Here is a 16,018-nt window from a genome sequence, read left to right on the forward strand (position 1 = left end):
TTTTAGGTCATCCAGCAATGCAGGACTTAAAAACAAGGTTGTTGAAGCAGACAAGCAAGCTGAATTCATGGTACTATTCAATCCAGAGAAAATCAAAGAACAAATGCCTAAAGTTATGGATCAAGGCAAGATAACTGAAAACAAGGGTCAACAGCTTCATAAAGACACTAGTACTGAGAAAACAAAAGAGAGCGACAGCTCTCTCTGTTAATTGATGTGCTGAAAGGCATTGACTATTTCTGGAACTCTGTTTTCAATGATCGTCAGTTGTTTTGTTTATGAATATGGGAAAGGGCTATATTTTTTACTCATAATATGTTTATATCTAATCCAAAGTCTTTACACCTCTTTCCCCCGTTTTTTTCTTCTAAATTATTATATGGTGTTTACTTACTAGATTATGCAAAATGTTAAGATTTATTTGAATAATATTATTTTATATAAGTACTTTGTTTATAGTTTGACCAAAAAGCCTGCTAATTTAATTTAATCTAATTTAAATAAGTAAAACAGGCCTTAATTAAGAAATACATGATATGCTCTTATACGAATGATATCCAGAAATCATTTTTTAGTTAATAGAAGATACAATTTTTCAGAGCCATTCTTTAAAATCTTATTAAAACTTATGGCCTGCCACTACAAAGTAAAAATAATAATTGTGTAATCTGGAATAGTAATGGTAATAGATTCTACTGAAGTTGAAGGAAATTTTGAGTAAACAATATTTTAACTGCCTAAAAGTTAAAATAAATAGCTCTGACTGGTTAACTTTACCCTCTGCCTGGCACAGTTTTCCAGGAGAAAAATGCCCATTGCAATTTGTATCTTATTATTATGGTTGGTCACACAGTCATTCAGATGTTTAGAGTGAATTTGGCATTTTTGTTCACCTATTGAATTATTCCCAAGAACCTGGGATAGGAGATACTGTTTAATAATGTTAAGGGTATATTATTATATACACAACAATGTGGAATCAGTATCAGGTTTTTATTATTTATAAATATAATAACATAGTATGTTACATTATTATTGTTCGTTGCACAGCCCACCAGATGTTTAGATTGGATTTGGCATTTTCATCTATGTATCGAATCCTTCTCAAAGACCTGGGATAGGGAGATGTTGTTTGATGGTGTTAAAGATATTGTTGTAGGATGTAAGCTGTTCTGAGTGAAGCTGCCTTTTAAGTGATGGTGATTTTGTCAGTGCCAGTGGTGTTCAAATGATGTCCCAGTTGTTTTGAGATTGCACCCAAAAAGCGTTACTGTTGGTACTACCATTGCTTTCTTTGGCTGCAGATATTCTATTTTGAGGTATTTCTATTTTGTTATCTTCTCCCAGTTCTATTCTACGTGCATCCAAATACTGCCACATCCACTATCCAGATTATTTTGTTTTTATTATCAAAGGTTATTAAATTTGGTGTGTGATTATTATCAATTTTTTCCTCTGCAAGCAATAGAAGGATATGAGTAGTCAGTTCGAAAACAATCTTTTTTTTTTTTGCCAGTTTGGGGCAGAGGGCTTGTATTAGATTTTTTAAAATTAGATCTTATGATTCCACCTTTACTACTTTGTAAATAAAGCAATGAACATACATAACGCTCCTTCCTCCTCGTATTTTCCCCACAACATAAACCTCATTAGGTGTGTTGAGCTGAGAGAGAATGGTTGACCCAAGGTGACGCAGCCAGTTTTTCATGCCTAAGTAGGGACTAGAACTCGCAGTTTTCTGATTTCTATCCTGGTGCCTTAAGCACTAAATGAAACTGGCCGTTACAGCCTTTGTCTCTAAAGCTCTTCCTACGTATCCCCTACTTAACCACCTGAAGTCTTTTCTGGGAAGGCATGCCAATTGTTGGATTTCCAAGCCATGCAAGAAATAAGAAGGAAGAACTGTTCCAGAGCCCACAGAATTATTGCAAGCATTTTAATAAATGCATTTTGGCATTTAGAAACAACAGTACTTTGAAGAAGAAACATTGTTTTGTGATCTTTATATATAAATATGTTGTAACAGGGAGCCCAATAAAGGAGACATTATCTTGTATGAAAGACAGAAGAAAATGCCATGTCTAAGAAGTGCCTACTTTCTACCTGAATACATTGTAAATTCTTACATTATGGCACCTTTTAAATAACAATAATTAACATATCCAGTTAATTGGTTTACAGAAATAGGTACAGACTTCAGTGAATCCTTATTCTAAACTGGTGTGGGATTTCAGGCTATATATTATATATATATAATATTGAAATTGAAGCATTTCAGATCCAAATACTGTATATCTCTAAAATAGATTAAGTATGTGAGTACAAAACAAAATAAGAGTCTTCTATAGGAAACCACAGGATGTGATACAGGAAAATGGCAGCAGAGGGACAGTAACTGAATGTGGGGGTTGAAGGACAGCATGAGATCCTGAATCATAGTCTTATAACTATGAACTAGGCTTTATATTAACCCACTGGGGAAGAATAAATGGGATGAGGTGAGACACTTAATCAAACTGGGAAACCTTTAGAGCTTTTTATATGCAAGATAGTCATCTTCTATAATAGACTTCTGTTAAGAGTTTAGACTTAATTTTTGAGTTACTCAATCCTTAACTTTCACCAGAGAAGGCCTCTTCTAAGAAAAGCAGCAGGAACCATAGAACTATGCAATTTATATGGCATTTCAGAGTCACTGAAATATTTCTCGTATTAGAAAAAGTGGCTCTGATTGCTCATCTGGGAAGGCGGCATGAGGAGTACGATATATAGTTTCTTGCACATTTATTTTCCCGCCTTTTATACAGTCTAGATCAGGAATGTCCAACTCTGGCAATTTTAAGACCTGTGGACTTCAACTCTCAGAATTCTCCAGCCAGTCATGCTGGTTGAGGAACTCTGGGATTTAAAATCCACAAGTCTTAAAGCTGCCAGGATTGGGTATCCCTGCTTTAAAGCTTATATCTAGTTGCAGGAAAAAAATGCTATAAATGCATATTTAATACCAGATTCTATTCATTAGTACTTTTTGGTTGGTATTGAACTGAGACTAAAAATCTAGGGGTTTTTATACGAATCTTCAGCAATTTTTTGCAATCAGTAAACTTGTTTTACAATTTTGAGATAACTTGAGAAGATTACATGGCATTTATTCCTTATTGGTTTGTGGTTACTATTTTTGACTAAACAGACTGCAGGTTATGTCTTGTTGATTTTGTCAAGTACTTCCCAGCAATATAAGAGATGCTATTTGAAATGGCTTGCTTAGACAGTGATGTTTGATTTCAATCCTTGTACATGGCCAAATACTTTTGCCTGGGATTGAATTTATAGTTAGATAACGCCATCCTGTGTAGCTGTGTATATGTGTTGTATGTCTGCATATGCATGGGTGTATGTATGTGTGCCTTGCTGTTTCTACAATATAATATTAAAATGTATCAGTAATACACCTCCACATGAATTTCTACATATAGTACTATTTCAGGACATGGTATGAAGGCTATGGAATATGCATTGGCCAAATGATGTTTACCTAATCATCAGCAAGCTCCCTGAGAACAGTCAGTCTTCTAGCTCAGGAGATGCATTAAATATGGCACCATAGAGAATGCAGTGAATTCAGGAAAAAAGACAAAATAGCTGATTTACTACATTTGGGCATTATTCATTTTTTTAACAGAAACATCAATAAATATGCAACAGGCTACCTTGAGTACAAATTTACAGTTTACTCATGTTTCTAAAACTATACATTTCCAACATAGGTGACAATTGTGATGAAACCTCAGCAGTTTGCAGTTTAATATTGGTTTGAGTGCACTAAGAACTTTCTGATAGGAAATCACAATTAGTAGTCAGGACTAAGATTGAATCTAATTTATTAGTTTGACTTGATCAGTACGTGTTTAATGCTTGTCTTAAAAAGCAAATCATAAAGTTATATATAGACTTCCGTTTGGAATTAAATTCCATGAAAATCAGATGGGCTTTTTCCTGAATACATTCTTCAGGAAAAATGCATAATTCATTAATGGGGTAGCTTTAAGTTTCCTTTCTTTTCCTTTTCCTTTTTTTTTTTTTTGCTTGCATCACTTGTTTATACCTTATGATTAATGATTATAACTATGATTTATGATGTCACTTTGTTGTTTGTATGTGCATTGAAAGCTTATGCACCGGAGACATATTTCTTGTGTGACCAATAAAGAATTCTATTCTAATTTGAATGGTGAATTAATAACTTGTAAAAGTGGGAAAATGTTTTTTTTTCCTGATGATGCATTTATATTAGTTTAATTATATTGAATTTAATATAATTTCTATATTTTTGGAATTATAGAAAATTAAACATTTTAAAAAGGCACATTTCTTCTCAAACTGTTATAGTATGAAATTAATTATTCTTTTGATGCTGCTTATTAAATGCCCGGGTTATTTCCCAAATACTGTGATTTGTTGTTTCTGGAGTATCGTGTTGCTGTTGTTTTCATTTTTCACATAAAAATTTACAGACATGCAGCAAAACTGATGAGTCACCATAAATTGCATTATATTGCACTAGGAATTTACATTAATTCTGCAAACCTTTAGTTGGTAATCATAATACTGGGCCATAAACATTATTCCTGATCTTAATTGTTCATATAACTTTAATATTCTGATAAAATACTTTCAATTTATATTTCAGATGGTTACTTGTTAATTGAAATAACAATAAACCAAAGATGTTTTGGGGTTTTTTATATTGTCAATTATTAGGATGATGCATATTTTGAATAAAGAATTTTATGATAAACCCCACATCAACACTGGTTACTATTCAAACAAATATTTGCATTAGTGGAATTTAATGAATCATTTATTTTATAATCATCTATAATATATATTGTTAGTTTCTCCCACTGAAAGAAATTTTACCAGAAGACAGTCTTATTTATGTAGAACTAAACATAGGTAGAATTGAAAGGAGAAAATAGTCATTGTGTTGGACACTGTGCACACTGCAACAGGATGACAAAATAAAATATTTTTAATGACAATAAGAGAAATAAATTTACATTTTTATCACAGTTGCTGTCTTGGGAAAGACACAATGGATTCCCAAAAGAATTCCAGGGTCAGCTTGAATCAACCAATGCAAAATCTGAAACATTAATTTCTAGACTACAGCTTGTCTACTCCCGGAAGGAGAATCTGTAAATTCTTCTTCCTCTTCTTCTTCTTCCTCTTCGCCTTCTTCTTCTTCCTCTTCAGTAAAGTCAATAAATTCATACTCATCTCTTTCACCTGGAAGGGAATACACAGCCAAATAACAAATATAGTAAAAAAGAAAATTGCACCGAGTGTTTTAAATTCAGGTTCACGTTTGAAGGGAGGAATTGCTTTTGCATAACTTTAAATATCAACCATTTTTCCTTTACTTCTGATCAGGTATATGCCACACTACAGAAGTTTTTGTTTTTGTTCCTGCCCATCCTGCAATCTAAGCTAGACGGCAATAGTAAATAGAAGGATTACTGACATGTATATCTGCATCCATCCCTGTTCCATTCATCAAGGAATGTAAATTTCAGCTCATTTCTTACAAGAGGAAAATATGATTATAGAGTACAATACAAATGTGCACAGGTCTCCAATATTAATACATGGGAAACGCAAACGTGTTCTAATTTTGGAAACAATTTAATGAAATGTTTCCTTAGTTACTCATATTTGCAAGTTAAAAGAATTCTGTCCTTTGTGGATCCTGCCATGTATAAAAAGTAAGCAAAGGGAACAATTTACACCCAGAGGTTTGCACAGTGCAAAAAAGTACTGATCATTCCAATGACTTTTTATGGGAAAGTTGCAAAATCATTTGAAGAAAAACCCCCAAATATTTTAAATAAAATTACAAAAATGCATGCTATTTCTTTAAAGCTTGTTTTAATTGATACAAAACAATGGATTAATGACAAAAAAATAAAGCCAAAACAGAGAAAATTGGCTCAAGCCAGACCTGGCAATTTGTCTTGTGAAGAACAAGTTGCTAATTGGTTGTGGTTCGTAGGGCAGCATTCTCCAATCTGGTATTGTCCAGATCACCACCCCCAACCTTTTGAGCACCAGGGACCAGTTCGGTGGAGAGAGACTTTTCCACGGACCGAAGGAAGCGTGGTTTTGCGTACTGTCTGCACTCCATAGATGGGGCTTTCTTTGTTTGTGTGGCCCAGTTTCAGGCACGCTGGGACCTGGTGCTGGTACAGGGACCATGTTGGGAACCCCTGGTCTAGATGCATTCAGGGACTACACATTTCAGTATGACCAATAACAGACTAAATCAAGGTTCTGGCAGATTTTTCTCTTGAGATTCCAGAGATGATTTTTCAACATGGGACCTAGCAAATGCATTGAGACTGCTGCTTCCAGAACCCTCACCTAGCCTGCTATTGGTCACACTGAAATGTGTCATCCAAATGCATCTAAACAACACCAGATTGGACACAAACCACATCTAGTTAGCAATTAGTTTTTTTATGGACAAATTGCCATGTCTGGTTTGAGGCAGTTTTCTATGTTCTGATTTTATTTTTATCATTAACCCATTGTTTTGGATCAATTGAAACAGGCTTCAAAGAAGCAGCATGTGTTTGAAAACAATTCAAACTAATGGTTTTAATTGAATTTTGCAGGGAGCGAATCTCTTGTATGCAGCATATGTCACATCCCCATTTTTACTGTCTATCCATATACTCATAGTACATGCAATTCATAGTTCATGCTATGGGGGGCAGGGTGGCAGAGGTCGTCCCCGAGGCGCCTCACTTGTGGGGTGCCGCAGGGGTCGATTCTCTCGCCCCTTCTGTTTAACATCTACATGAAACCGCTGGGTGAGATCATCAGTGGTTTCGGTGTGAAGTATCAGCTGTATGCGGATGATACTCAGCTGTACTTTTCTACACCGAACCACCCCAACGGTTATCAAGTGCTGTCCCGGTGTCTGGAGGCCGTACGGGCCTGGATGGGGAGAAACAGGCTCAAGCTCAATCCCGCCAAGACAGAGTGGCTGTGGATGCCGGCATCCCGGTACAGTCAGCTAAATCCGCGGCTGAACATCGGTGGCGAGTCATTGGCCCCGATGGAGAGGGTCCGCAACTTAGGCGTCCTCCTGGATGAACGGCTGTCTCTAGAAGAGCATTTGACGGCCGTCTCCAGGAGAGCGTTCTACCAGGTTCGCCTGGTACGCCAGTTGCGCCTTTCTGGACCGGGATGCCCTATCCACGGTTACTCACGCACTCGTGACGCCTCGCCTGGATTACTGCAATGCTCTCACATGGGCTCCCTTGAGGGCATCCGGAGGCTACAGTTAGTCCAGAATGCAGCTGCGCTGGTGATAGATGGAGCCCTCGTGGCTCCCATATGACACCTATCCTGCGCAGACTGCACTGGCTTCCTGTGGCCTTCCGGTGCGCTTCAAGGTTTTGGTGACCACCTTTAAAGCGCTCCATGGCATTGGGCCGGGTTATTTACGGGACCGCCTACTGCGACCGAATACCTCCCACCGTCCGTGCGCTCTCACAGAGGGTCTCCTCAGGGTGCCGTCAGCGAGGCAATGTCGCCTGGCGACGCCCAGGAGAAGGGCCTTCTGTGGGGCTCCCACCCTCTGAACGATCTACCCCGGACTTCGCCAGCTGGACCTTCGGACCTTCCGCGGGCTTAAAACATACTTATTTAATTGTGCAGGACTGAGCTAGATTTTAAATTTTGGGTTTTAAATTGGGTTTTATTTCTATTTTTAATTGGACGGGCTTTAGAATAAGTTTTTTAAATGTTTTATATTGTATTTATATTCTATTTATCTGTTTTTAGTGCCTGTAAACCGCCCTGAGTCCCTTGGGAGATAGGGCGGTATATAAATATGATTAAATAAATAAATAAATAAATAAATAATAATAAAATATATGCAATTCATAGTAATTGCATTTCAATTCATTCTTTGAATCTTTATACGGAAAACAATGAATCGCATTTTAAAGCTTCCTCCACAACATGTGAATATTCATCGATGTAAGAATTTTCAAAAAATGCTCTCCCTTGGTGATGATTTCAGCCAATTAAATGCATTGAACTGTTGTGGCCTACTCCTTCCAAGAAATTTTACTTTAACATTCAGCTAAATAGATAACTCGTCATCGGGACAATATAACTCATGGTAAATGTCATCCTGTTTTCTGCAACTGCTTATTTACAGTCTTTTGATTCCTTTTCCCTCCTATGGAGTGATTTCAGTTGCTTTCTCCAATCTCTGGGTTCTTATTCATTAAGCACTGAAAACAAAGTAAGAAAGAGGTTCTTACAAAGCCTCCCATTCTTGTTTAGTTCTTCCTCTATTGCAAGAAGTCGATTGTACTTGACTATCCTCTCTCCACGGGAAAGACCTCCCAGTTTGATGAATTTGGTTCCCAGTCCAACAGCCTAAGACAAATAAATTCCTTTTTAAAAAAAACCATAGCTGAACACTTTGATAGTTTATTCTGAGTAACCTAATTTGGCGATTAAATTGAGGCTTTAATTACAGTCCTATATATTTCAACCCTACATGAAAACTCATAATTAAAGACCTGAATTTGTAACTGCCAATACCAATATTATTTTGTGTGATCAATGTTTTGTTTAAAAATATGTATTTCATATTTTTTATCTATTGCTTTCTTTTTCTCTCTCTACTGCATGTATGTATGTGTGTTTTGTTCTTACAGTATTTTTCCTTTCATGATTTAACTGTATTAAAGGACTTTTTTAAAAAAAAAATATTAATACAAGATTTGCGTATTTGTTTCTTAAAGCAGCAAAAATCTCAGTTGAATTGTGAGCTGCAGTTTAATCCTTAAACTCGTATAACTTTTAAATTGCAACATTAGAGTAAATCTGATAGGTATAATGAACTAAACTTGGCTTCTAGTAGATAACTTACCTGTTTCTTACATATAAGGAGAAGTTATCAACTAACTATGGGGAGGACACAAAACAAGGGGAGGAAAAAAACAGTGTTGCAACTTAACAGTCTGAATATTACTAGGCTGTCCAATTTTGAGGAGAAAATTGTTCAGGTATTTCAAACAGAGCGGTCAGCATTGGTGTAGTAAGTCAGGAGAAGAGATAGGAAGCTGAACCAGATGTAAAGGAATCCAAGATGACTACATTATTGAAAGGAAGAGGAGTAGGAGGGACCTGGGAGATTGCAGGAGGCAGAAGAGAATAAATGAAGGACTGGTGAAAGAAAATTGACACATTAAGTAAGTCATCATTTCAAGGGGCATCCTCTATGTAATTATACTTTAATACAAAAAAAAAATCAACTGGAGTCCATTAAGCCAAGGAAATACTGTTACTGCCCCATGTTTGAATAATTTACTCAACTTTTCCTTAAAAATGTCAGCAAGAGACACTACATATTTGCTCTTTGCTTTTCTTGCCTACTCTGCTGTTTTCCCTTTGAATGTTCAAAGATTACTTTGCTTTAAAAGGCAACTTTCTTCGAAAAGCCAATTTCCTCAAAGGTTATATGTCTCTTCACTAGATAAACATTTCTCCTAGGAAGCAGTTCAAGGTAAAAAGCTTTGGGCAATTGAGGAATTTTTCATACATACCAGGTCTGCAAGGCTATCATCAGAAGATTCTCCATCTGGACTTCCTAAAATGGAAATGTGCCTCCAACCTGTATTGAATGCAAGGGCTTTTAATTTCATAAAACATCTATAGATTACAAATCATTGTCTTAATTATAAAATTACTGGAAAGTCTCAAGGTATTTTCCAGAATTAGTGATTTATTACAAATTTAAATTTTATGGACTAATAAAATAAACTCTAGTCCAGAAAAGTTTCAGTTTCATTAAATAGATAATTCTTTATATACACTAAATTTATATTAGTTTTGCTGTAGCAAACTAATGCAGCTGTCCTTCTGGAAATACACAGTTATTTTATTATTTAGCAAATATTTTTTATTTTATTGCAATCTAGTTTTGTTTTATTATGACTTGTTTCTAGTGTACAAAATCATCTGCCCACAACCAAGCAGTGTTGAATGTTTATATTCTATTTAAATTTATTTATTCTGCATTGGATTGTGGACAAACTCTAGAAAAGCTAAAGTATTTGTATTGTATTTGTAAAGTATTACTTGCTTTTAACAGACCCCACAACTGTTACAGTAGAGATAATCAGATTAAAAGTATATTTCAAATAAACATAGTGAAATTTTTCCTATTGAACACAGCTTTTTTGTTTTCTTTAAGTGAACAATTCTAGCTGATACAAATAAAAATCTGAATATTAACATTTTTAAATCTGTTACATTATGAGGTCCATAAAGAATGATGGGAAATATGTGACACAAACAAATGCTATAAGAGATACATGAAGTTTTCTATTACACTTAAAAGCTGAATTATATCTAAACACTCAACTTACGTATTTTAAAATGAGTCCCAAATTATACTGTCAATCCATAATGAAAGCAAATTTTGATGAATAAGAATGTTTAATTATTAAATAGTTTACTAAACATAAAAAGCTCTATATTTTTATAGCTACTATTGAATTTTGAAATACAGTTCTTTCCTCACCATCTAATCGCTGGGTCATTTGTATAAGGTCCAAAATTTTAGCTTCATTGATATGTTTTATGACAAGACCACTGCATTTTGGCATATTGCTTTTCTTAGAACCCAGAAGTTTCGTCAAATTCCTGCATGAGTCTTCTGCAATTAAATAACATTTAGAACCCAAAACATTGCACAGGTGGATCCACTGTTGGCTGTCCTGTAAAGATAGCAAAAAGAATACAATATAACAGAATGGAACGGAACAGAACAGAACAGAGTATAATAGAATTTTCTTTATTGGGCAAGTGTGATTTGTTTCAAGTATTAGTTCTAGACAAGAAGGTAAAGTACTGCCAGAATTCCTTTTTTAAAAAATGAGACACTTAACATTAACATCAGTAAATTCAGTACTAGGGTGAATGAAGGTACACAATAAAATCATCTTTCAATTTATGTAGAAGCCCTAACAGAGGAACTGAAATCCAGAGGTGCAAGTCAGCAAAAGCAAAAGTGCTGCAATTTTATCAAAGCATTCCCCACATATACACTCACACACACACTTGCCTGTTATACACAGGGAGAATATTTTACCCCCACACACACACAAACACAAAGATGCATACACAAACACACATGAAAGAAGAAAAGGTATGTATGAACATACATACATGTAAGGCAAGCATATATGTAGAGTGTGGAGGTATATGTATATGTACAGTACATGTGTTTCTGTATACTGCTAAATAACTTCGTAGTAGAATTGATACCAGCTGTGATCCTAAATGCTTTACTGCTATGGAACATGAAGCTATGGCAAGCTACTAACACCAGCAAAATGTAAGATTTTAGGAGCACAGCATTTCAGTTCCTTACTGTCCTCTGTAGTTCTTTTTAAAACTAATATTTGTAACTTAACATGGTTCAGTTGCCACAGGCTATAGAATTAATTGCTACACATAGAGAGACAATGGTCTTTAGACACATATTTTTTTTCTCTAAAGTGGATCTTTAGCAGCGATGGAAAAGCATTTTCACTTTGAGGTTTACAAGAAACTGATAATTGTATGGATGGAAGGAGGAGTCAGCAGTATCCTTCTCTTATTCTCCTTTTCCTCATCTTCCCATTCTGAAATATAGAAAGACTTTTCCCTCATTCATACCTCCATCCCTCAAAACACACAAACACATACATATATTATTTGGCAAATTTCCCTTAACCAAATTTCTTACATTTTCCCCATATTTTGTAAATAATATTATGGAAGCAATCAGCTCATTTCAGTGTCTCTGTTTTGACACTCAATGCTAAGAATGTTTCTTCAAAAAACTCTTTGTATCCTATAAAAGCATATATTTTGTTGATGATTATTGTCAGCCCAGGTATATCAGACAGGAAACACAACCAGAAAAGCCAATTCTACTTTATAGTTAAGCTACATTAACAGAATCTTGCAACTGTGAAAGTTCAATTCTCCTGCAATCACCTTTTCAACCCTAGAATGTATGGAGAGTCCCTTGTGAACCTCTTGCTCTGCCTCACTAAGAAGCTGTGGCTTACGCTCTCTCTTTTGTGACCATTCACTAGGCAGCATCTCTTTGCTCATCTTCCAAGGTCATTCCCAGTTACTCTACGATTTCATTTTTTTCTCTCCAAACAGTTAAGTTTTCCCTAGATTCCAGCCATTTACATTAAGAAGGAATCAGAGATAATTTTGTTAGAGAAGCTTACCATTGATCAAATATAAAACAAAACATTCTGTTGTGTTTAAAAGGCATGGATCAGAAGCAAATTTAGTTAAAGAAACCAAGAGATTGAGTTCTAGTTCCACCCTAGACATAAAAGCCAGCTGGGAGACATTGTGCCAATCAACCTGTCTAAACCCAACCCATCTTACAAGGCTGTTATGGGGAAAGTAGGAAGAGGAAGTATTACATATGTTTGCCACCTCAAGTTACTTGTAAAATAATAATACCTTATTAATGATATTAATAAGTAGTAAAGTAATAAAAGTGAGATAAAATCAAATTAATAAATACTTCACATTGTGAAATAAGGAGATGTAAAAAATCCTAGAGTTATAAGAAACATTATTAGGTCTTACAATATGGACCAGAGTCAATGTGAGATATGAGCAGAGCAATACGTACATATCTTATGGCTTCTTATGTGTCCTAAAATACCAGCTAACCAAAAGCTCCTTTTAACATCTGTAATTGTATGGGTAAAATGATTAGAAAATGATGCTTAAATCCAGTTTACATAAATTAGGAAACAGTAATACTAAACTAAATAAATGAGTCATTTAAATTCTTTTTAAATCAATGGAAATTAATCAAAAACCCCTTGAAGTCATTTGAACTGGATTTAAACAAGACTAGTCCAGTATTACTGGACCACAATAATGCTGTTGGAGAAAGAAACTCACTGTGTAATTTTCTTCATCTATGTCTTATTCTTTTCTTTAAAATGCATGATTGTTAAAAACATCATCATCTACATGTTTCTTTCATTTTTAGATGCTGTTTTTAAAAAGTAATGCAAATTTAAATATATCTATGTATAAGTAAAAGGAACTTACCTCTTTTCTCAATGGATCTATTAATGTTAAAATAGAAGGGAATTTCTTAACCAGATCTAAATACATATCCACCATTTCATCAGCAGATTTAGGTATTCCAGCAATTACCTCATATTTTCCTTTATTCTAGAGTGTAAAATATTGACAAAATCTATTAAATATCAAGCTACCCATTTTAAAAACAAGGCAAGCCTAATTGTGGAATTTTATATACTGAGATTTTACAACAGTCTAGTATTTTAGATGAACAATTTGTTTTACACATTTGTCTCATTGTCTCATACCAGCACCTCCATTATCATAACACATTCCCCCAAAAGAGGAAAACCAATGATAAATTATTGAAAACATTGAAAATAAAACTTACATAGTCCATTAGTTCATGAGCAGCACAATTTATCCCCAAGTATATATCTGTTCCTAATTCCAAAGAAAGATGTGTGCATACTGATTGGATCAAGGTTAGTGGTTGTTCCAGACTGTCAAATCCCATTACCAGACAACCTAAATGGGATATTTTTTTAGGAACAGGAAGCTGTGAATAAATAATATATAAAAAACAAATATTAACTTACAAAAAATAGTCTGCTAACATCTGAATGCCTGCCCTTTTTGAACCATTCCATCAAAACTATATGGATGGTATTGTTCTAAACTCCTTTAAGACTCTTTCTCTGTATGATAATTTCATAGGTCAAACCATGGTAATATTATAGTAATATTTCAGCTATGTATAATTTATCATTACCTACAAGAAATCAACCAGATAACTTCCTAGTTATTATTTCCAATTTCTATGACCAGATGGACATGAAAATGATTACTAAGTTTTTTCATGTCATTTGCAAGGATGCAGACTTATAGCAAATAAGTTGTATTATACAATATGTCAGGGATGGCTAGTAAGCTTTTTCCCTTATAACTTTAATCTTAATCTTTCATCACGCTTAACCTTAGGACCACTTTATTTTTCTCCTTACCAGCGTCTTTTTCCCTGCATCTCGTGAAGCAGCTTTTTTGTCATCTATTGCAGAACCAGACTGTTGCAAAGGATTTTTCAAGAACAAAGTGTTTAGGAAAACATAGTATGCAGAAAAATGTAACAAACTGTCAACCATAATAGCACGTGAGTCAACATGGTAAAATACAGGTAGTCCTTGACTTACGACCACAATTGAGCCCAAAATTTCTGCTATTGAGTAAGACATTTGTTAAGGGAGATTTGCATCATTTTAGGACTTTTCTTGCCATAGTTAAGTGAATCACTGCAATTGTTAAGTTAGTAACACGAGTGTTAAATGAATTTGACTCCCCCGTTGTCTTTGCTTGTTCAGAAGGTTGCAAAAAGTGATAACATGACCCTGGGACCCAGCAAATGTCATAAATATGAACCAGTTGCCAAGCATCTGAATTTGGCCCACATGACCATGGGGATGCCGCAAAGGTCATAGCTGTGAAAAATGGTCATGAGTCACATTTTTCAGTGCTGTTGTAACTTTGAATGGTCACTAAATGAACTGTTGTAAGTCAAGGACTACCTGTATGTAGGCAAAATGAATATAAACTGTATGTGATACCACACTAGTCTGAAGTAGAAATGCATTATTAAACTGTACCTTGCCAACAATTATCTGACTCAGCATTATAAATAATGAACACCTATTAGTTTAAAATAGCAACTTGTAATTAAATGAAAAGAAGGTTTTTGTGCAACCAGCCACATATCTTCATTCCATCCCATTTCTCAGGTGAGTTTCCGTTTCCCCGCCCAAACAGTAGCTCTTTGGTGGATTCTTTTTGTCCCCTCTCTCTGCAATTATTTTTGTTTTACAGACTATGAGGTTTGCCATCTTGCTGATATTTCTTTCCTTTCTATGAGTGTGGGCATGTTAGACCTAAGCCCAAAGATGACACTGTGAAATCCAGTTGAGTCCAATTCTCTATTAGTTTACAACTAGTAGACAGAATTTTGCCAGACTAAAGCTATAACCTTCTAATATAACAGATATAGCCATGTGAAACATATCCCCCTGAAGCTCTTCTTTTCTCCCCCATCCAACTCAGGACTGTGCAATCTCTTAATTTGGGATTCTTTTTGGAATGTACTGCCTCCGCCCTGGGAAACCATGATGCTCCTGTCAGGATCACCCCCATCTAATCTGACTCCTCCAAATTCAAATTCCAAATGGGCTATTGTTTGTTTGTTTGTTTGCTTGTTTGTTTGCTAGCATTCATTCTTGAATTTCCTAAATAAATGTTATTATTTTTGACTTACTTCTTTATTCATTTTTTCTATCAATTTCAGCATCTGTTTCTGAATATCCATACATCTTGTTAGGGCCTGCATAATAATAAAACATTATGTCAAGGAGGACTATCTTCCTGAATCAGCTAGTTCATGCTTTAAGATAATCAGAGAAGGTGCTTCGTAAAATCTCATTTGCCATTCATTTTAACTAATTCTTACCCACATTTAATACAGGAATGTACAGATTTAATTATAATTTAATGATGATTAATTTAATTTTATGTCTCTCAAAATGATTACATTTCAGTTTTGTTAAAGGTTTGCTTATTATTATATAACACTGAAATGAACAAAATTAATCAACAATTGTGTCAGCATGTAACTTCTTCTAAGACAATAGAGTTAATTTTGTTTACATGTACTGAGGTAATAACAGATTGACACATTATGTTAATCAAGTTTTCCTTTAGCAGAAATTATATATTTGTTAACTAATAGTCTATCCAATCAAAAACTGATAACCATATCTAAGTAGTCTCACTTTCTGTATAGCCTATTACATTTCTTTTACTTGTGGTTTCAGCCACAATATAGGGCTCT

At 34.8% G+C, this 16,018-nt stretch overlaps 2 protein-coding genes across 5 annotated transcripts in view; one reads left to right on the forward strand and one right to left on the reverse strand.

The window, feature by feature from the left end:
• The window catches only part of SHTN1 (shootin 1), an 83,406-nt gene extending 79,068 nt beyond the window's left edge, over positions 1–4,338 (forward strand). For all 4 annotated transcript variants that reach the window (XM_058187362.1, XM_058187365.1, XM_058187364.1 and 1 more), the window contains one exon: positions 7–4,338. In XM_058187362.1, coding sequence (XP_058043345.1) covers positions 7–211 — 205 coding nt within the window. In that variant the 3' untranslated portion in view covers positions 212–4,338. The remainder of the gene's footprint in view (positions 1–6) is intronic.
• Positions 4,339–4,355: 17 nt separating this feature from the next.
• The window catches only part of ENO4 (enolase 4), a 37,726-nt gene continuing 26,063 nt past the window's right edge, over positions 4,356–16,018 (reverse strand). The window contains exons 7-14 of the mRNA XM_058189108.1: positions 15,446–15,511; positions 14,151–14,210; positions 13,538–13,705; positions 13,171–13,296; positions 10,613–10,808; positions 9,633–9,700; positions 8,340–8,457; positions 4,356–5,289 (exon numbers count right to left, since the gene is read on the reverse strand). Of these exons, the coding sequence (XP_058045091.1) occupies positions 5,162–5,289; positions 8,340–8,457; positions 9,633–9,700; positions 10,613–10,808; positions 13,171–13,296; positions 13,538–13,705; positions 14,151–14,210; positions 15,446–15,511 (930 nt within the window). The 3' untranslated portion in view covers positions 4,356–5,161. The remainder of the gene's footprint in view (positions 5,290–8,339; positions 8,458–9,632; positions 9,701–10,612; positions 10,809–13,170; positions 13,297–13,537; positions 13,706–14,150; positions 14,211–15,445; positions 15,512–16,018) is intronic.

Source organism: Ahaetulla prasina, chromosome 6 (assembly GCF_028640845.1).
Source record: "Ahaetulla prasina isolate Xishuangbanna chromosome 6, ASM2864084v1, whole genome shotgun sequence".
Classification (NCBI taxonomy): domain Eukaryota; kingdom Metazoa; phylum Chordata; class Lepidosauria; order Squamata; family Colubridae; genus Ahaetulla; species Ahaetulla prasina.